This window comes from Lissotriton vulgaris, chromosome 2_1 (genome assembly GCF_964263255.1).
Source record: "Lissotriton vulgaris chromosome 2_1, aLisVul1.2, whole genome shotgun sequence".
NCBI classification, from domain to species: Eukaryota; Metazoa; Chordata; class Amphibia; order Caudata; family Salamandridae; genus Lissotriton; species Lissotriton vulgaris.
Genome location: NC_141687.1, coordinates 745,854,664 through 745,876,078, shown reverse-complemented (window position 1 = coordinate 745,876,078; position 21,415 = coordinate 745,854,664). Strand labels below are relative to the sequence as shown.

The 21,415-nt window shown below is 47.7% G+C and overlaps 1 protein-coding gene across 8 annotated transcripts in view; it reads left to right on the top strand.

Moving 5' to 3' along the window:
• Nucleotides 1-21,415, top strand: part of PLEKHA7 (pleckstrin homology domain containing A7) — a 1,124,460-nt gene that overhangs the window by 1,029,096 nt on the left and 73,949 nt on the right. For all 8 annotated transcript variants that reach the window (XM_086956043.1, XM_086956041.1, XM_086956042.1 and 5 more), the window contains 2 exons: nucleotides 799-960; nucleotides 19,370-19,503. In XM_086956043.1, the coding sequence (XP_086812169.1) occupies nucleotides 799-960; nucleotides 19,370-19,503 (296 nt within the window). The remainder of the gene's footprint in view (nucleotides 1-798; nucleotides 961-19,369; nucleotides 19,504-21,415) is intronic.

The window sequence follows — 21,415 nt, the reverse complement described above, 5'->3', positions numbered from 1 at the left end:
AGGACCAAATACATTGTGCATCAAAACAAAAGGAAAGTTCAACTAGTTATTCGTCGTCGTTAACTTGAAAACATTTGTTTTTCCCAAAGTCATTGTTAGATCGAACTTCTGGGCATAAAATGACTACCACATTAGGTGTGCTGAGGCAGTCACATGACTTATAAATTGATTGAAGCGTACGTGGCAATGTCTTTGTCATTGGAAATGTGTAGTTCCCCGTTTTTTTGGAATGTTAGTAGTGAGTGTCTCTTGGTCAGCATAGCATGCCTCGGGAGTGAAGGGTCCTTCATTTCCAGGCGCTTATCTGGCTGTGCAGTTTATTAATAACCAGAGGCCAGACTGCCTGCCTCCCAAGGTGAACCTGCCAGAGCACGGTAGCCCTCACAAAAGGCCTCAGTAGCATTGTAATGGAAGTGCGCCAGATGCCCAAGGGTGTCGGGGACAATATTTCCAAAGTGCTGAAACATCCATCCTATTTCTCAGACGATACAATAGCATTTGATATCTTGTTAACCTGCTGTGTGTGTAAGTATGGAATTCGTTTCCCAATGCAGAAATGTGAGTGACTTTCCCACGAAAGACATTGTTGTGCCAGAGGTGGCCTGATTAATAGCTTTAATCGAGTTCTATAAAATGTCCAATAAGCTATGCTTGGGTCCACATTGTGAAGTATATCCACATTGGTGCTCAGAGGGAGCATGCGGGTCGCTTTGCTCCTCTCTTCATACACCTAGCCCTAGCTGTTGCAAAGAGCCATTTTTCCAAGCAAGTGCCTCTAACATTTTTCTTTGTCACCAGTGGAAACGTGAGCAAGAGTTTGATTTGCAGTTACTTGAGCGAGCAGCGCGTGGAATCGAAGATAAGGAGAAAGAGGACTCTGATTGGCTGAAAGTGACCGCTGTTCCAATGACGGAGCTTGACCTGGAACCCCAGGACTACGACTTGGACATCAGCAAAGAGGTAAACAAGTCCATTCACTAATTTGACACAGCAATTTATAATATTCACCTTCTGTGTAATGCATATAGGGCTCGATTACTCAGCGTAGCATAACTGGTAGGCCTCAGTTTTGATTTCATTTGTATAATTCGTGTAACCTGGTCCCTGCACGTGACTCCGGAAAGTGTCCAGATGCTTCCACACTATGCCCATGAGAAGGATCATATTACACTAGCACACCCCAATACCATCAAAGGCAGATGTGTTCCACTAGGAAGCATTTGGGATACAGATAGTACATTCCCTTATGACATCATTCGCCTAAGCCCCATGAACCGAGGGGTGTCACGTGACGTGCCCATGTTGCTGCCAGGGATACCTAGACTGCTGCATTCAGATTACAGGCCGCCATTTGGGTAACATTGTCTTTTATAAAATGTTGTATCAAGCCATCCACCAGGGACATGTATCTGCCCGGAAATACTTTCAAACAATTTTCTAATGGAAATTAGTATTTGCAGCTCGATATCAGGCACTTAGAGTTGGTGGGTCTCTTCGATCTTCCATGTCACCCAGCATAACACTTAAGGCAAGGCTCTGTATCTTCCAAATCAATCAATCAATCAATCACAGCATTTATATAGCGCACTACTCACCCGGAGGGTCTCAAGGCGCTAGGGGAGGGGGGTCCGCTACTGCTCGAACAGCCAGGTCTTGAGCTGCTTCCTGAAGGCGAGGTGGTCCTGGGTCAGGCGGAGGTGGGTCGGGAGGGAGTTCCAAGTCTTGGAGGCCAGGTAGGAGAAGGACCTTCCACCTGTGGTGGCTCTTCGGATCCGGGGGACGGCGGCGAGGGCGTTGCTGGTCGATTGAAGATGGCGTGTGGGAGCGTAGAAGTTGAGGCGGCTGTTGAGGTATGCTGTTCCTTGGTTGTGCAGGGCTTTGTGTGCGTGGATGTGGAGACGGAAGGTGATTCTCTTGTTGACCGGGAGCCAGTGCAGATCTCTCAGTTGTCTGGAGATGTGGCTACGACGGGGGATGTCCAGGATGAGTCGTGCTGAGGCGTTCTGGATCTGCTGGAGTCTCTTCTGGAGTTTGGGGGTGGTTCCGGCGTAGAGGGAGTTGCCGTAGTCCAGACGGCTGGTGACGAGGGCCTGGGTGACCGTCTTCCTGGTCTCGTGGGGATCCACCGGAAGATCTTATGTAGCATGCGCAGGATGTTGAAGCGCGACGAGGAGACGGCGTTGACTTGTCTGGTCATGGAGAGGGAGGAGTCCAGGATGAAGCCTAGGTTGCGTGCGTGGTCTGTTGGTTTGGGTGCGCTGCCCAGGGCGGGGGGCACCAGGAGTCATCCCAGGCAGAGGGTGAAGATCCCAGGATGAGGACTTCCGTCTTGTCCGAGTTCAGTTTCAGGCGGCTGCTCATCATCCACTTGGCTACGTCTGTCATCCCTTCGTGTAGGTTGGTTCTGGCGGTGGCGGGGTCGTTGGTGAGGGAGAGGATCAGCTGGGTGTCGTCGGCGTAGGAGATGATGTTGAGCTTGTGTTGGCGTGCGATGTCTCCGAGGGGGCTCATGTAGACGTTGAAGAGGGTTGGGCTGAGCGAGGAGCCTTGAGGAACGCCGCAGATGACTTTGGTGGCTTCTGATCTGAACGGGGGGAGGCGGACTCTCTGTGTCCTTCCGGCGAGGAACGAGGTGATCCATTCCAGTGCCTTCTCCTGGATTCCGACGTTGCTGAGGCGCTGTACTAGGGTACGGTGGCAGACAGTGTCGAAGGCCGCGGAGAGGTCTAGGAGGATAAGGGCCGCTGTGTCTCCATTGTCGAGCAGGGCTCGAATGTCATCGGTAGCTGCGATCAGGGCTGTCTCGGTGCTGTGGTTGGCCCAAAAGCCAGACTGCGAGAGGTCGAGGGATCCATTCGTCTCGAGGAAGGCGGCCAGCTGCTTGTTGACGGTCTTCTCGATGACTTTAGCAGGAAACGGGAGCAGCGAGATGGGGCGGTAGTTCTTGAGGTCGGTGGGGTCGGCTGATGGCTTCTTTAGTAGAGCGCTGAGTTCGGCGTGCTTCCAGCTCTCCGGGAAGGTGGCGGTGTCGAAGGAGGTGTTGATGATGTCCCGCAGGTGGGGTGCGATGACAGCGTCGGCCTTGTTGAAGACGTGGTGAGGGCAGGGGTCGGTCGGAGATCCGGAGTGGATGGAGTTCATCGTGCGGATGGTGTCTTCGGTGCTGATCGGGGTCCAGGCGCCGAGGGTGGTGGTGGGGGGCGGTGGTTCGGTCGTGGGGTTCGTCGGTTGAGTGTTGAAGCTGTTGTGTATGTCCGCGATCTTGTTGTGGAAGTGGGAGGCGAGGGAGTTGCAGAGGTCCTGCGAAGGGGTGATGTCGTTGTTTCCGGCGTTGGGGTTGGAGAGCTCTTTAACGATGTTGAAGAGTTCCTTGCTGTTGTGTGCGTTGTTGTCCAGTCGTTCCTTGAATGCAGTTTTCTTGGTGGCGTGGATCAGTTGGTGGTGTTTTTGGGTGGCGAGCTTGAGGGCAGTCATGTTGTTCGGTGTTGGGTCTCTGCGCCAGGCTTTCTTGAGGGCTCGGCAGTTCTTCTTGGAGCTCTTGAGTTCGTCGGTGAACCATGGGGCTTTCTTGCTGCCGGGTCTGCTAGGCGGGGTCTTCTGAGGGGCGAGGTCGTCTGCGCTGTTGCTGATCCACTTCGCGAGGTTGGTGGCCGCCTGGCTTGGGTTCGTTGCGCTGGTGGGAGGGTTCATGCTCAGGGAGGTCGCGAGCTGGTCGGCTGTGATCTTGTTCCAGCTTCTGCGTGCAACCTGTTGCTGGTGGTGGTGGATCGTGGTCCTTCTGAAGCTGAAGTGGACGCAGCTGTGGTCCGTCCAGTGGAGTAAGGTGGCGTGGCTGAAGGCGATGTCCTTGCTAGATGAGAAGACGGGGTTGAGTGTGTGTCCGGCGTAGTGGGTGGGGGAGGTCGCCAGTTGCTAGAGACCGAGGTTGGCGAGGTTGTCCAGCAGGGTGGTGGTGTTGCAGTCGTTGTTGTTCTCCAGGTGGAAGTTGAGGTCCCCGAGGAGGATGTAGTCAGCGGAGGGGAGGGCGTGCGGGCTGATGAAGTCGGCGATGTCTTCTCTGAATTGTGTGCGTGGTCCCGGGGGTCTGTAGATGAGGGTGCCGCAGAGGGTGGTCTTGGGGTTGATGTGGATCTGGAAGTGCAGGTGTTCGGCGGGTGCGAGGGTGCCGTCGGTGTTGGTCGTGATGCGGATGGTGTTCCTGTGGACGATGGCGATGCCTCCTCCTGTCTGGTTGATGCGGTCCCTCCAGATGATCTTGTAGCCGTCCGGGATGGCGATGGCGATGTCGGGCGCTGAGGAGGCGTTCATCCAGGTTTCCGTGAGGAAGGCGACGTCTGGGGCTGTGGTGTCGAGCAGGTTCCAGAGCTCGACGGTGTGTCTGTGGACGGAGCGGGTGTTGAGCAGGATGCACTTGAGGTGGTTGCTGCTGGAGTTTGGCTTGGTCGGTGCTGGTGTGGTGCAGGTCCGAATGCAGGTGAACTTGCAGGAGTGGCAGCAGAAGGGTCCGTAGGTGCGTCTCGGGGTGGTTCGATAGCGGCCCGGGAATCTATAGGCGTTGAGTGCGTAAAGTTCGGTGGCGTCGTAGGTCCGGCGGGTGGGCTGGTGACTGCGGGGGCCAGGGGTCCTGGCACTGGGCGCGGTCCAGGCGCGGACGGGCGCAGATGGGCTTACCTTTGGCGCGCCTTCGGCGCACAATTGGCGCGCCCGCTGCGCGTGCACTCTGCGCGTACGCCCGGTCGCCATTTATGGTGAAGTGGGAGGGAGAGGGGAGGCGGGAGCGGGGAGGGTACAGAAAGAAAAGGGGGCGTGGCCGCGAGTACGGCGTCGGGAAGCGGGGAGCGGGGCGGGGGGCACAGGGGCGCAGGGAGAACAACAACAAGGGGAAAAAGTACAAATCACAAGCACAGGGGGCGAGAAGTAACAGAGAACACTGGAGCAAAAATACAATGAGCACGAAAAATCACAGAGAGCACGGGAGAGAAAAACAGATTAACACGACAACAGTCAGGCAGAGAATGCGATCCCGCCAGGGCAGCTGGGGGCGGGGTCGTGGCGGCAGGGCTCAGCGAGGCTGAGTGCAGCAGCGGGAGGAGGGCACACGCTGCAGCTGGTGGCCGTGCGGTGCGGGGGTGTCCTGGGAGCAAAGACAAGCATCCCATAATACTAAGAGTAAGGGTCCTTGTCTTCATGCTAACATAGGATAAGACTAGCTCTCCTCCTAAACATAAACCTGTTCAGCGTGGCCTTGCTTGGCCTGCGAGCCTGGCAGGGGCGTAGGAGACACTAAATTTCTGGGGGGGACAGGGACAACCTTGTGGACTTTCCAGCGTCCCTATACAAATCGCCCATTGCACGAGACAGTACGCCCCGTAAACGAATATAATCGGATAGTTTTGAAGAAAAATATTGAGAAAGGCAGGAATATAGTCACATTATGCTTTATTGTTATTTGCATTTATAAAGTACTTAGACCAAATGTGGAAAAATCATGTCTATTGTTTATAGTGCTACTCATAGTTCACTCAGTTTTGTGATCTGCATGGTACATGTTCTTTGCAGCAGCCACATTAACCCTCTGCACTACTTTACGATGAGCCAAAACTTTCACTAGAAAAAATTTCGAACTCTCACTAGTAAGAACATTAATCACTAGAGTTATTTTGACATTTTCATTGTTGCATGAAAACTGCCTGATGAACAAGGAAGTTCATTTGCTTTTAAACCAAAAATTATTTTTAAACTCAGTGTCCCTCACCAAAGTCAACGCGAGGTGCGGCTGCAACAGGTCCCACCACCCTAAATCCGGTGAAGCTCCCGGCAATGGGGCAGCACAAGCATTTCCTGAAACGGGGTCAGACCTAACCGTATAGCCATTATATGAGGAAAAACATCCATGTAATTGGTGGGGTGGGATACTTTCCCTAGATTGCAGGAAGCAAAACAATTTACCAAGTTTCTTGTAGTAGATTTAAGGGAGAGTTGACTTCTTTGACAATGTTTTGAAATTTGTGGGATCAAATTTCTAAAATGTTGCAGACCCTTATGGGGCATTCATAAAATATTCCAGTACTTTCAGGGTGCACCAAGGAGGCCTGGCTTTTTTAGGAGTAAATCTGATTTTTTTCAAATGTCTTATGTCAGAAATAGCTTCCACTATGCCAAGGTCCTAATTTTTTCATGGTCGAGCCCCATATGCCAATGAGTACATTCAATATGACAGTGCCAAAAAGTTACCATGGAAACTGCAGCAATAGTCTTGGGTACCTCTAAAAAATCCCTCTGTAGGCATAGCATGCATACACTCACACACACACATTCTCTCACACACTTTCTCACTATATCTCTTGCTCTCTTGTACCTTTGTACTCTGTCACACTCACACAAACACAGACTGCCACTCACACTTCAATTAGTAAATTTGCTTTTATTGTGTTAGAAAAGCTTGCCCTGCTGCTACTGCTTTACTTGCCTTACTCTTTAGGGAAACTTAATGAAAACAGATTCTCTATACATTATATCAAAATAGTAATATATTGCTTTGTCAATGTTTTTTATAAGTATGATATGACTGAAAAATGCACTTCCTTAAAATAGCTCTGCAGGGCTTAAATTTGGTTTCACTTGTGGATCAAGCAGTAACAGTACATGTAGTATGACAGCATCCAACTGACCTAATGAAATGCTTGACTTCTTCGACAACCATGGATTTCATCCAGATTTCATCCAGTAACACTTTACATTTTAGTTTTTTTGAGACCCAACTTGTAATGTAAAAACAAACCGGCATGTCTCGGGATGGAGCATTGTAGTAAATGGAAAGCCAGGAATGGCTAAAGCCGTCACACTTTTTTCAATCCAGCACCATACCCCAAAGCCTCCGCCCTAGTCTCCCTCCTTGTGCCATCTCACATTGTAAGCCCACTCTCTGCTCTTGCACCAGCCCCTTTGATGTAGATGGAATTAATTAGGCAAGTAGTACCACGGAAAGGGCAGGTATTCTTAAGGGTGCCTTTGTAGAAATATTTGTAGATTCATGAGAGTTGTAAAATGTTGTATATGTGTAGAGTTAGAGGTGTGCTCATGTAAGTGCTGGCTGATGGTGAATAGTGTGAGTGAATGTAGCATGAGTGGCGAGAGTGTAGGGTGAAAAATTATGCCACTGTGATTGTCAGGTGAGCTGCATGCATGCAATGTGAGAGGAGGGCCCATGTGAGTGTCGGGTGGGAGGAGTGAGTGCAGTGATAGGGGCAAATGCAAGGTGGTTTGAGTACAGGATGAGTGATGTGCCTGTGTGTGGTACAGGGTGAGCGGCAATGGTGAAGGGTGATTTGTGAGAGTGTCTTGAGAGTGCATGTGGAGTGTAGTTAGTGCAGAGTAAGTGATGTGTTCCGGCAGACTATTGTCCCTGTGTGCACGAAGGATGAACAGGGTGCCTTGATGAATTCAGGCTGAGAGATTTGCCTGTGTGAGTGCAGGGTGAGAGGAGGAAGTGCAGGGTAAGTGATGTGACTCCAGGGTGAGTGCTGTGTTTGTTTGTGTGATATGAGTTCAGGGTGAGTGTTGTGCCCATGGGAGCCAAGATGTGAGTCAAGATGTCAGTGAAGATGTGTGTGAAGATGTGAGTGAAGGGTGAGCTGTGTAAGTGACAGCTGTGTAAGTGACAGGAATGCCTATTTGAGTGCACAGTGAGCGATGTGACAGTGGAAGAGTAGGGTGAGAGGAGTGACTGCAGGGTAAGTGTTGTGACATGAGTTTGGGTGCGGGTGAAAGTGCAGAGTGGGAGAAATTAATGCTTAGTGAGAAATGTGCTTGCTTGAGTGAGACTGCAAATTTAGCAATGAGATTGACAGGTGATTGAAGTGGCACATGATTGCAGGATGAGTGGTGTGCTCATGTAAATGCAGGGTGAAAAGCGTGAGTGGTGTGAGTGTAGCACGATCACTGTAAGTGCAGGGTAAAAGGTGTGTTCATGTGACCACAGGGTAAGTGGAGGGAGAACAGCGTGAGGGACATGAGTGCAGTGTGGTCGCTGTGAGTACAAAGTGAGTGGTGTGCTTGCGTGAGCGCAGGGTAAGAGGAGGATGAATGTGCAAGTAGACAGTAACAGTGTGAGTTCAGTGTGATGGCTGTGAGTGCAGGGGGAGCAGTGAAAGTGACAAGTGAGTGGAGTGTCATGTGCATGCAGGGTAAGAGGTATGCTTATGTGGGTGCAGGGTAGGAGGAGGGTGAATGGCGTTAGTGCATGGTGAGCAGTGTGATCGATGTGAGTGCAGGGTGAGCGTGAAAGTGAAGGGTGAGTGATGAGAATGAGGGGTGAAGTGTCTGAATCCAGGATGTATACCCAGACACCCATAGTAACTCAGCATTGTATTGACGTGTGGGTTGTATATGCACAGTATAGAGCCTGGCCACAGACTAAAGCCTTTTAGGTACATTAATGCTAGTAGAAGTAGGGCCCACAAAATGATCTTTGGTGTGGTAATTAATTTAATTTACAGTTACAAAGGTTCTACATCTGTGACAAAAAAACTGTTCAGTTTGCAATTGCAAATTTTTCAGGAATCCCACGGCAATCAGAGGTTACCAGGCTCCGATTTCATCAATGATAGGCTTTTATCACTGATGTCCTGGGTCTTTACCTTTCTGTTGGAAACAAAGTTAACTACGAAAAGAGAGAAAGAGAAAGGAGGGGTTTGGTATGTGTGTGGGTGGATGTGTGTGTGTGTTGGTGGGTGTGTGTTTTCAATAATTGTCCCTCAAAGGTGTTTACTTAAAGGAAAAATCACTTTATCTCAACACACAATTCAATACTGTACATAAATGTTAGAGGGCATTAATATGGCATGCAAATAGTAAGACATTTTTTCCATAAGCAGAGGTCAGCCAGTACTGACTTGTGCTATTTAAAAGGCACTGGCATCAATGTACTCTTGCAGGAGGGAAAGGCTGGTGAGTTGTACTCTGTTGACCCCTTGTAGTTCCCTGTAGACCCTCTCCAATGGATAGTGATATAGAGTGATGTGTTCCAAAGTTATTGCTGCAATGCCTCGCTTTTGCACTGTACCTTGTTTCCGTCTTCGCAGTCATCTGCAGGCCAGGTCTGCTGTTTGCAAGCGAGGTTGAGCCATGCTGCTTTTAGTGGTGTGTCATCCACACAACACAAGGCAGTCCCACTCGGTGATTGTGCACTGACTTGGCCTAGACAGGCTAGGTTTCTGGTGCGCATACTTGTGCATCTGAAGGAAGGCTGCCATGGAACTCTGGTAGATGAAGAGGCTCTGCTTCGCTGTATCTTATAATGATCAGGGGGTTTTCAGTGTGAGATATTGCTCAATCCCAAGCAGGAACCCAACACTCAAAGTGAAGATCCCACCTTGCCTCACAGAGGTGATCCAAATGGGGGTCAAAGCAACCACTGATTGCTGTAAGAAATCTGGGTTTATGGCCAGTTTTCTCAAGGTGTTTTGGTTTATTCTGTTGAGACTGACAAATGTTGTCAGACTTTATAAACATCAAGCCTCCCTTTTGCATCCTGATACACTTCCACTGTCTGGGAAAACAACTTCACCCACGACTTGTGAACAGAAACATGCTTGGGACGTCCAAATGGAACACATAGGCCTTCATCACTGCTTTGCATACATATACTGTATGTACTACAATAGTTACACACAACATACACTTGGACGGGATTAGGTGATTAAACAGGGTATAAATATGTTTGCAAACTGGACAGACAATCTCAACCAGTGACAAAAAATTTATTTTTATTGAGTAAGTGAAAAAATCTATTTACAGAAGAGTGAAGAAAGACCTTTACATGAGAACTTCGCTTTTGTCCGTGCCAGCTCCCCTGTGCAGTGTACAGACCATGTACCTAGGTTGGGATACTCCAGACTATGCTTAAAAAGGCTACCCAGGGCTTGGCGTACAGCAGGATTAAACTCTTAATGTTTAAATGATGTCTGCACTCAGAACCACATGTTTAAGCTATCTTCCTCAGATATGGAGTGCTATGTATAATGTTGTTTCTTGCTACAGCCTACATTCTCTGACTAATTGCTAACTCAGAAAGCCTTCTCCCACTATGTTCTTCAACCCTGCATGAAATATTGACATTAAATTACTCTTGCTTGATTCCTTTCTTTCTCCTGAGTGACCCTCTTCTAGCCTTGCATCCTCTGCATACCTTCTATTTCTGAGAATAGCCTTCTCTGTCTCATGCCTGTCTGTCTCAATCCTTCTTATTGTAATTCAGCAATTGGCTGATACCTCATGTCATCAATTACAACCTCTCCTCCTTAAGACCCTATCCCTGTAATGCAACATTAACTAATCTCTACCAGCCTATCTACCTCACCAACCATTCACCTAAAAGCACACCACCTGGTATTAATACATCAAAAAATAATTGGTGTAAATGCATGCACTTTTCCTTGAGAGCACAGTACTAATCACAATAACTAACAACAACCACTGAACTAACCACTAACCTTGTGTTCCATAGTAGCATTCTACTTTTTCGTAAAGAACTCCACGCCTTGCCAGGGGGAGTAAGCGCTACATAAATCCAATTACAGCTACTGGTACGTTGGCTTTTATTGTAGGGGGTAAGGGGCGGAATCACAGGATGAAATGATTTTGTGAGTACTTGGCCGTCACAAACACTTCTGCTTCTGGGCACGTTGCAGGGGCACCAGTGTATCAAAACCTCACAACACAGCCTGAGAGTGCAGGTTGCAGAACTTTCCAGTCTCTGTTCCCAGCACCTAGCAAAGTGGAGTTGTCAGTCAGTGACTCCATACCGTGGAGCACAGAAGAGTTTCTCGTTCTCCACTGGTAAGAGACCTCAGATTCTGGTTCCAGGAAAAGCCTAGCACATTGGCTAGTGGTTTCTGCCCCATACTTTTAGCAAGTCAGAAGAAAAACTCAGCTCTGTGAGCTGTTTCAGATAGTCTCTGTCTTTGGTGTATTTCTTACAGCCATAGCCTTTGCTTCAGTGCCAGCAGGAAGGCAGGGTTATGTTGGGTGTTTCATATCAGGGAGGTTTCTTATCTGGGAGGTTTCCTGTCAGAGGGGACCCAAAACTAAGGCTCGAAAGATGGAGAGGCTTCTCCATTCAATTTCCCTCAACTTGCTGTTGGTAACACTGTTAGGGAAGAATGGAGATGGAGGGGGAAAGGGTTTCTCAACACTACAAAAGGACCTTTGACTCCTTCATTCCAATCCATAGAGTCTGGTCCACCTCAGAGGACTTCAATAATGCATTGGAGAAACCCTTAATTCAGAATTATGTTGAGGCTCTCTACAGCCACTACCTTAACCACTTGGCCAGTACAGGAAATCAAAATGAAACCCTGAGATACCACAGTCTCCTCTAGCATTTAAACTCCACACACATCCTACTTGACATACATGAGCTACACACTCATAAGTCATCCATGTCCAGGGTCCCAGCATCCCGGGACAATTTTGAGGATTACCTTCACAAGGGGGAACACGCACCTCTAAACGGGAGACCCCCCCCAGAATTCCATCACTTGAATTCCTCCTCCATCTCAGCACATCGTCAGCAAAACAGCATCAGATCCAAATAACCCTCCACTCTGATGTTGTCATGCTGAGTGCCTCACTGCCTTTATTTTTTAATGTCTTCAAGCATCCTCTAGCATACCTGTTGTACCATTGGTTGTCTGGAGATGCTTTTGAACACAATTCCTGAGTTTCAGTTGGAGTGCACAGTATGACTCATCCTAGTAGGTGCTCCCTGCTTACTTCTGAAAATCTACATTTACTATGGATTTGTAATCGCTCTGCAGAGTTTGGGGTGCCTGTACATCATCTTCATGGACAATGTGTTTTGTAACAGTCATCAACGACAGCACAATGAAAAAAAGCTTTTCACTCTAGAGACACCAAAATTATGGGTCTTATTTTATTAATTGTTCGAAGGCTTAAAACAGAGTAACAATCACATTTGACTGCAAACCTAATGTGAACAGTGCTTTACCCGCCAGTAGATAGGAATGTGGAGCACTGCCTTATTGCCCTAAGGAAATTACTAAACTTGTATATCTTACGAAAGCAGCTTCAAGTGTGACCTAAAATCCATTTGTCAGGAGTTCTCTCAACATGGCAGTGGATGCCAAACGGGGAAATCAAAGGGTTCATTTACAAAAAAAAATCTACTGTCCAGTCCCAACAGAGTCCTCCTTTCGCTTGTTTCCTCTGCTCTCTCTGAGGACCGTACCCTGCTCACCGATGTTCAGTTTGGGGTGCCTTCCTTTTCTATCTCTGCTGTATCAGGTGGGAGAAGGGACCGACCTTCTCTTCATTCTGTGCCACAGTAGTGGAGCCTCCATACAACTTCATACATAGACTGCTGACCTTGCACCCTTTCACCAGCAATCCCCCTCCATTCTTTGCCTGCATTGAATCAGCAATATCATTTACTCTGTTATGCTGAGTGCCATAGAAATAGTCTTCTGGTCTCCAACATGTTACAGGCACTCTTGCCAGCTCCAGACGCTGTAGCCCCTGCACTAGAAAACTGCAAAGCCGAACAGGAGTTCAAGCATCAATTGCATGCTGGTCACCACTGTGGTAAACTACAAAAACATGATTTCAGGTTCACATTTGCCAGGCTGAATCCTAAGAAAATCGTTGGTCAATAAAGTTTTCCCCTTTGAATTTACAAAATGCAAGCCTTGCTAGCAACAGATATCCGCTTAAGAACATATGTTGCACATAACTGAAAGTAATCAAACTCGTTTCAATGAAAAATGTACTGCATGTTTATAACTGCTCCATTTTTTCTGGTTTTGTAGAATCTTTTAACAGTGCTCACACATGCTTGTGGTCACTTCTGAGCAATTATCATCAACAAAGTGTGACTGAAGTCAGGAAAAACAAACCTTAACAGAGGTCAACAATGAGATAAATTATCCTGATTCTAGCTCGTATTGTTGCAGAAGTTGTCAAGTCCCACCCCCTCTCCCCCACCCCTGGTTTCCAAACTTTGAGACTGTAATGTCAAATTATTGGGGTATTGCCAGAGGTTCATTAGTCAGGGTATGTACTCCAAGCTGCAAATCCCAGAGAGAATGCAGGCACGTCTTTAAACTGCATTGTCTATAAGGCACTGAAAACCAACATAAAATGTGACAGCGCTTTGCATGTGGAAGAGCAAGCACTTCAACGAATAAACACTGATTTTGAAGCTAAGCAATAATGATCACAGTATACTAGTAAAACAAAAGTGTGTACATTTTTAAAACAGTTAGAATTGCACTCAACGTTTAAAATTAATGCCCCAATATAAAAATAGTTATTCAGGTTTAAAAGATTCCAACAAAGCAGTGTCATAGCTCTGAAAAACCAACATTAAAGACTTAGGGCCATATGTATCAAGGCAAAATGGGTTCGCAAACGCCGAAATTCGCAGAATTCCGGCGTTTGCGAACCCATTTTCGCTAAATGGTATGTATGAAACATTTTTGTTGCAAAATAAGGAATCGCTAAATTTGCCATTCCTTATTTTGCGACTGCATTTAAGGAATTGCAAATTTTGCGATTCCTTAAATGCAATGTATCAAGGAAAAAAACATTCCAAAATGCCATTAAGGAATCGCAAATTACCACCAACTTCTAGTTGGTGGTAAGTTGCAAATTCTTTCAAAAAAGCATTATTTTAAATATCAAAAGGTGCCATGTGACGCTCATACATGCCCTTAGGGCATGTATCTGCGCCATGCGCACACATGTCATTTTCAGGGATGCAGCAGGCTGTTCTTGAGACACCCCTGCACCCTTGAAAATATTCACAATTTGCGATTAGCAAATTGCGAATCGCAATTTCCCCTTCATTCCTATGGGCCTCCTGGCCCTTAGAAATGAATGGGAAATTATTCCTTAATTATGATTAGCAATTTGCTAATCGCAATTATGGAATTTTGAGGAATCGCTAAAAAGAAGCGATTTTCTACATACATACCATTTTGCGATTTCTAAATAGCGATTCCTTAAAAATCGCTATTTAGGAATCGCAAAAGGGAATGTTGATACATATGGCCCTAAATTACGACAACAACAAAAATTAAGCAACAATGTATTTTCAACAAAAAGTTCTCTTGCGGACTCTGCAAACAACAAATGTTAGGTATTTTTCTTTTGGAAAGGTGGCATCCCTACTTGTGAGATGCCTTTTTTTATTAAATGCATTCTCCTACTGTGACAGTTAAAATAAAAGTAAGGAATAGAGAATACGCGGAGTGGGGACACAGGGGGTTCTGGAATAAGTTAACAAAACAACAAAGCCTTCTTAACCAGTTCCAAATGAATGTAAATGGTCTTTTAAAGACCTGTGAAAAACGTGTGTGTAGCAGAGACAGAGACGGACACCAGACACTGTCCAGCCGAGCGCACAGCAACTTCAGCTGCAGCAGCCCCGGCTTGAGACACACAACGAGGGAGAAGGGGGTTGAAGGGAGAGGGGGAGGAGGGTGTTAATCCCTTTTAGCCCTATCAGGCATGCAGCTGATCACAGGTAACTTGAGGCAGGTCACAAGTCAAGTGCAGGGCCATTATGCGCTTTCGCGTGCTAATGGCCCTGCGATTCACAGGAGAGGGAAATTCCTTTGTCCCCTCGTCTCCCCACCCTTGTCCCCTGTGTCCCCCCCACTCCAAAATCTGGGGGGGATATGTCCCCCGCGTCCCCCACACTTCCTACGCCCATGGCCTGGGGTCATACCTCCCAGTCTTCGGTATCCTCTGCTCTAGAGTGGCTGCCCCCTCCAGGATTCCCGGGGTGCTCTTTTAGTGAAGCAGCCCACCCACGGACAGGACCCAGCTCAGGGACACATTCTAGTCTGCAGCTGGCACGGTCCGCGCACATTAAAGCAGACATGCAAAGGATCGCGTGGACGTGCATTGCTTAAGGAGACAGTATAGTTTGCAACTTCATAAAGTACCTAACGATGCCTCCCTGCGCAGCGGTCCCTAAGGGAGGTGCGAAAACGAGCGCGCTCCTTCCGACTGAAACCGCGCGGGCAGGTTTCATGTCCCCCTCTTCCAGTCCCCGGGGTGAAGCAGTGAAGCGTCAGGAATGGAGCATAAGCGGCTCAATTCTTGCTTCATTTTTACCCTGGGGGCTAGCCGCAGTCTAGGAGCCCTTCGGGGTCCGATTGCTGCCTCCTATGCAGGGGTTTGTGTCGTCGAAAGGGCTCTCGGTCACAATTAGTCCGAGTTTCCGTAGGTGGCCCCCGCAGATTCGATTAATGGGTATTGACGTTTTAAATGCAGAGATTACTAAAACGTTGCCGTCTCTTCAGTGACAAAGAGGCGGCGGGGCCGTGATGCGGCTGCCCGCGCGGTATTGTTTTCACTTCTTTTCACCCGCGCGAGATGGACAGCGCTCATTATAGGGATGACAAAGGGTCTGCCGAGGGGGAGATAAGGGAGACGAATGGCTAGGTCGGTGAAGGTGACAAAATATGCTTTACTGCCGCAGTGGCCAGGTGCGCGGGCATTTGTATCGCGCTACTGCCATCTTCTGGACACGGAACGTTTCGCATAAATTGTGAAATGTTTGACTGCAGACAATGAGGGGAAAAAATGCGCAGTGCAAGAGAAGCAAAGTCTGCATCACAAATGTGATCAGTGCGAGCATTCTTTCACTGGGGGTCCATTTGTCGTTGTGAAAACTGTGAACAGACTGTGAGCTCCTGAACTCAAAACTTTCTCTTCTGGTCCTTTTGTCCTCTAGACTCCACAACTGCCAAGTACAGTTTCAGACGTCCAGGCAGGGAGTTTCATTGCACCTGTGGTGAACCAGGGCCTGTCTTTTACAGCTTGGGGCGATTTATTCGGGACATAACTACACCCACACTTTTGTCCAGATTTCTGGAGATTAGACGTGTGTCTCCCCAGATCGCACGCAGCTGCCCTTACATCCAACTTAAGGATGACTTCTGCTCGTAATGCTTGCGAATGAGCCCTCTCGCCTGGTTGTTGGATCGCTGGAAGCTGTCACTGGAAACGCAGGGGTTCATGCAGACAATGGTTTATTTCTCTGTTTCTGTGTCTGGAGCCTCTCAATTTCGAATATATTTTCTTTTGCGGTTGACCGCCCCATTCTGAGAATATTGAATGTTAGGAAGATGATGTGTGGAGCGGGTCCAGGGTTAGCACTGGACTGAAGCGGATTCAGCGATGCTCTATTGAAACCGAGCCCCTGTCCCACGATCTTTAAAGAAACTCGTGAACCCGGCTTGACCTTGACATGCAGACATACTGGAATCGGCAGAGGTCATTATGTGGCACATTATTGCAGCTCCTGCCCTGCCGACATAAACATCTGTATATAATGTGTGCGTGTGTCCTTGCTGCTATGGGTGGCGTTAGTCGTGTGTAGATCCTGCAGGGGGCCTGTCATTTGAACTGGGCTCGAGCAAGGCTTCCCTGATGTTCCTGTAGGACTGAGGATGCGGCTGTCCTTGGGGACACCCGTCTTCGTTCATTGACCCCATTTCCGACTCCTGGAGCTTCGAGTGTTGGTATGAATGACATCTGCACGTAGGGTGACCAACTGTTATGGGTGCAAATTCAGGACGGTGACTGTAAAAATACAGGACAAAGGGTCAAAATTCAGGACACAAATTCAGGACAGTAGGTCAAAATTCAGGACAAAACTTCAGGACAATTGGATAAGTTTTAAAGACACATCAGAGGTCGCGCAATAGTATATAAGTAAGCCCAGCCATATCCAAACATATTCAACCATTTGCAAACCTATTCATCATGTATCCGTCCATCTATCATTTCACTCATCCATCCCTTCATTCATCCTTTCACTCATCCATCCATCCACCCTTTCACCCTATCCATCTGTACACTCATCCATCCTCTCTTCTACCCATCCATCCATTCATTCACTCATCCATCCAGCCATTTAGCCTTTCACCCATCCAGCCATCCTTTCACTTACTATCCATCCACCCGGTCACTCATCCTCCCAAGTATCCTTCCTTTCAGTCATCCATCCATCCTCCCTTTCTCTCTCCATCGACCCTTTCACTTAGGAATCCTTCCTTCCTTCCATTCATCCACCCACCCATCTACTCATCCACTCATGAATCCATCCATTAACCCTATCACGCATCCATCCTTTCTCTCATCCATTTATCCTTTCACTCCTTCACTCATCTATTCATCCTTTTGTCCATCTACCCTCCCTTTCACTCACTCATCCGTCCTTGCATCCACCCTTTCGCTCATCTGTCCATCCATTCACCCCCGCACTTATCAGTTCATCAATCATCTATCATTTCACTCATCCATCAACTCACTCATCATCCACGCTTTCACTCATTCATCCACCCTTTTACCCATCCAGCTACCCTTCCACCCATATATCCAGCTATTTACCTATTCTCTCTTCCATCCTTCCACTCCATAAATCCATCCATCCTCTCTCATTATCTTTCAATTCAATCTTTCATTCATCCACTCACCCTTTCACTAATTCATCCAGCTATCCACCCATCCCTTCACTTACTCACTCGCCCACCTTTTCATATTAATTTTGAGCTGAGCCTTTCTGAGAAGAGGCCCATCAAGAACTTCACCCTCGCTGCAGGAGCCTTTCCAGGAGTGAGACAGAAGTCACCCAGGGCAGAGACAGGATCCACCACAGGAGGGGGACAGGAGCCACTACAGGGGGACAGGAGCCATCACAGGCGGGGGGGGGGGAGGGGGGAGATAGGAGCCATCACATGGGGGGCACAGGAGCCATCACTGGGGGGGGGCAGGAGCGATCACAGGAGGGGGAACAGGATCCACCAGAGTGGGCACAGGGGTGGGCATGTAGTATTCTAGTATCATCTTGGTCTCTTCCTGGGTGGGGTAGGGCTCCTCACCCCCTCCTGGACAAGACAACGAGAAGACAGGCTCTTTTTCCAAAATGTTAGTTTTGCCAGCCCCCACTGTGAAGTACAGTACGTAAAGGAGATACTCAAAGAGAACTGATTTAACTGATTGCTCTCTATACTTTGTTAATCAGTGTGGGTGCGATTGTGCAATTTCTTTACTTTAATACATTATAGGCTGCATGTTTGAAGAACCGCTCTGAGAAGAGAACCAGTGCTGCAATCAGGGCCGGTTCTACAATGTTTGGGGCCCTGGCAGAAAGGGAATGTGTGAGGCGGCGGCGGCCCCTCTAAATTGCAGAGACGCATTCAGGGCTGTTTGCATCTGAATAGGAGCCCCTGCTCCTGAAGCCACAGCCCCTCCCTCTGTCACCTTCGAGCACCTCTTAACAGCTCATCAAGGGCTGGAGGCGTGAGGCCATCCCGCTGTGCCTCTCCAATGCTGCTGGGTATCTGAGTTTTGGAAAAAGCCTTGGAGTTAAGACGGGAGGTGGGTGGAAGCTGTGCCCGATTAAAATTACGGACAAATGGCGTCCGTTAAAGGATCCTTCACGGACAACGGACAGACGGCCGAAATTACGGACTGTCCGTGAAATTTACGGACAGTTGGTCACCCTATCTGCACGTAGGGTGACTACACCATCAGGTTTGTGAGTGGCTAGGTAGTTGGTAGTGTGGGCGAAGTGGTCCTGCGTGTCTGTGGGATCAATCTGGCTGGCATGGGAGAAGGAGACTGGCTGAATAGGTCGTGACATATACATGTTGAAAAGGTTGGGTGGAGAGGACACCCTAAAGGTGTTTCCCAAGTTGCGGGGTTTTATCCTAGATGAAGATTTTTTTTTCTCCATTTTCAGGAACAGACAGACGTAGCCTAGACTTATGCTAAAGGCCTTCATTCAGTTTTGTAATCTCAAAACTTGGGTGATGTGGACAATAATGGTGAACGCAGTAGAGCGGCTTAGGAAGGGGGGCAAGGCAAGGCACTTGGAGTCCGTCGTGTTCAGGTTGTCGTCCTTTGTGGCTACCATGACATTTGCTCTCTTTTATTTGTCTCAGTAAAACCTGTATGCTAGTTGCTTGGGGTGGTTTTAGGATGGTATGTATGTTCTGTCGTGGTTTGTTGAGGCAGCGGCATGCTTGTTGTGGCTTGGTAGCTCTTGGAGGCACCACTTGGGGTTGAATGTCCTGTAGAGGGGTTTACAACATCAGTAGCCGCTTTAAGAAGTGTGAGGGTGGTATATTGGGCGCAGGAGGGAGATAGTCCAAGGAATTCTGAAAACAGTGTGGCTTTCAGTTTATACTCAGGGCTTCAGTAATTCACATTACACACGCATTTCCAGTGAACGAAATAACCTCCGCAAACCAACCAATAACCACTTTACACTTTATATGTATAAGTGTACTGTATGCAGAGTTTTAATACCAAATTGCCTCTGTTTCCCTAGTTGTCAAAACCGGATAAGGTTTCGATTCCAGAACGTTACGTTGAAATGGAGCCGGAAGAACCCCTCAGCAACGAGGAGCTGGAAGCCAGGCACAGGAAAGTGGAGAAAATAAAGCACCTCCTTGCTCGTTCCAGGTAGGAGTCTAGCTCTCCCGGGTATTTTCAAAGCGCTTTTTGGAGCTGCATTTTGGAAGTGAAAAAACATTGAGCTAGAAAAAAAACTATTACCTAGTAACACATCACATTTGCATCATAGTCATTGTTTGGTTCCCATGTCTTCAAGCATTCCTTATTTGGTAAAATTAAAAATAGAGAACAAATGTGAGAACCGAAAAACATGCCCTTCTAACGAGATAAACTCTGGATGCTGGAAAGGGCCCCTTCAAGTTTTGAAATACAAAAACATTCTGAATAAATAGAAACTTCAATTCAGTGCAATGTTTATGTAAGTGTAAAAGCATTTAGTCGATATTCATCTCTCAGTATGTTTTTAGTGGATGGGTTACATCCATATTAGTAAATGTTTGCATCTCCCCAGAGGGCACTCGCCCTTCTTTTGCACGACTGAGCTGTGGCTCTAACATTGATGCATAGGGGCGAGCTAGTATTGTCACAGTGATAAGGATCAAATTCACCCAACCTAGCCATCAACTTAGCCATAAAAAAGACTGTTAGGAAAAATGGTTCTTAACACAGGTGTCTTGTACGAAAAGCATGTTGGCTAAGGAAATATATATCTTTTAAAAGCAACACTTTTTTAGGGCAATCACCAAATGTTTACAACAACATTTTTTACTAATATTCAGGTAATCAGTTAGCAAATGTGGCACCTTTCTTTTGATGTCGGCAGCTTTACTAATACAGATTTAATGTTGTGTGCAACATTTTTTTTTTGGGGAAATATTTTTATTGTGGTGAAGATAGTAAAAAGGCACAAGGCATACAGTCATCAACCCAGTTGATATGCAGCAGTAGGAACAAGCAGTCCCAATATCGATACACAGCCATATATGGCCCACATCCCGGAGGCAGGGCGGCGCAGGAGTAAAGCATGTATGTTAGTAGGGAAAATTGCATTTGTGCTCCAAGTATCTTAAAAAACATTTATCAGTGTCTACGCCAGTTTTCTTTCTTATGTCACACTCCTATACTACATAACAATTGAACAGTAACTAATTACCCCATGAATGGCATTTCCAGTGCTGATCCGAGTAAAGTAGGAGAGGTATGCAAGGGCCAACTAGGTCGCGGTCATCACAATTCAGTGTGGCCTTATGGGAATCACAGCTAAATACAGACATATCTATCAAGGAATATCGGCGTGACCACAAGGGACCCCTACGCTGCTTTTAAGCTCCCCGCATCAGACTCTCGCCCCTCACAGCCAGAAGTCGAGGACGCAGAGGAAAATAACTCAGCGCTGGTGGCGTCTGAATCATCCCCCTCCAGCCCCTCCAGACACATTGTTCTCCAGGCGAGTATGTCATCCTGGAGCTTCCCATCTTTGCGAGTGCGTTGCATGTGTGTCTCCTCTGCTACGGCCCATTCCTTTGCGTCCCTCAACCAATGAGAAATCTCAGGTGCCCTCTGACCCATCCAAGTAATGGCCACCCGCCTCCTCGCCAGAACCAGGAAGAGTTGCAGAAATTTATAAGACAGACATTTCTTTTTTGGCTTAGGCACTAACGCCAGCAGACAGTGGAGTGGGTCCAGATGCAGCCTAAGGTGTGTGGCTCGGGCAATGTACACCACCACCCTCCACCAGAAATCCTGAACTAAAGGACATTCTCATGCTAGATGTAGGAAACCCGCCCTCTCCATCCCACATCTGGGGCAAGTATGACATCTATCTGTCGATATACGATGGAGGGAGACAGGTGTCATGTAAGTGCGGTGGACAAAATTAAAGTGTATACATTTAAAACGCGCATTGCAGGAGACTTTGCGAGTCAACAGTCCAATCCGCTTTCTCTGAGCAGGATCCAACTCTATCTCCAGGTCTACCTCCCAAGCCACCCAGGCCGGCGCTAACGGGGGGATCGAGTCT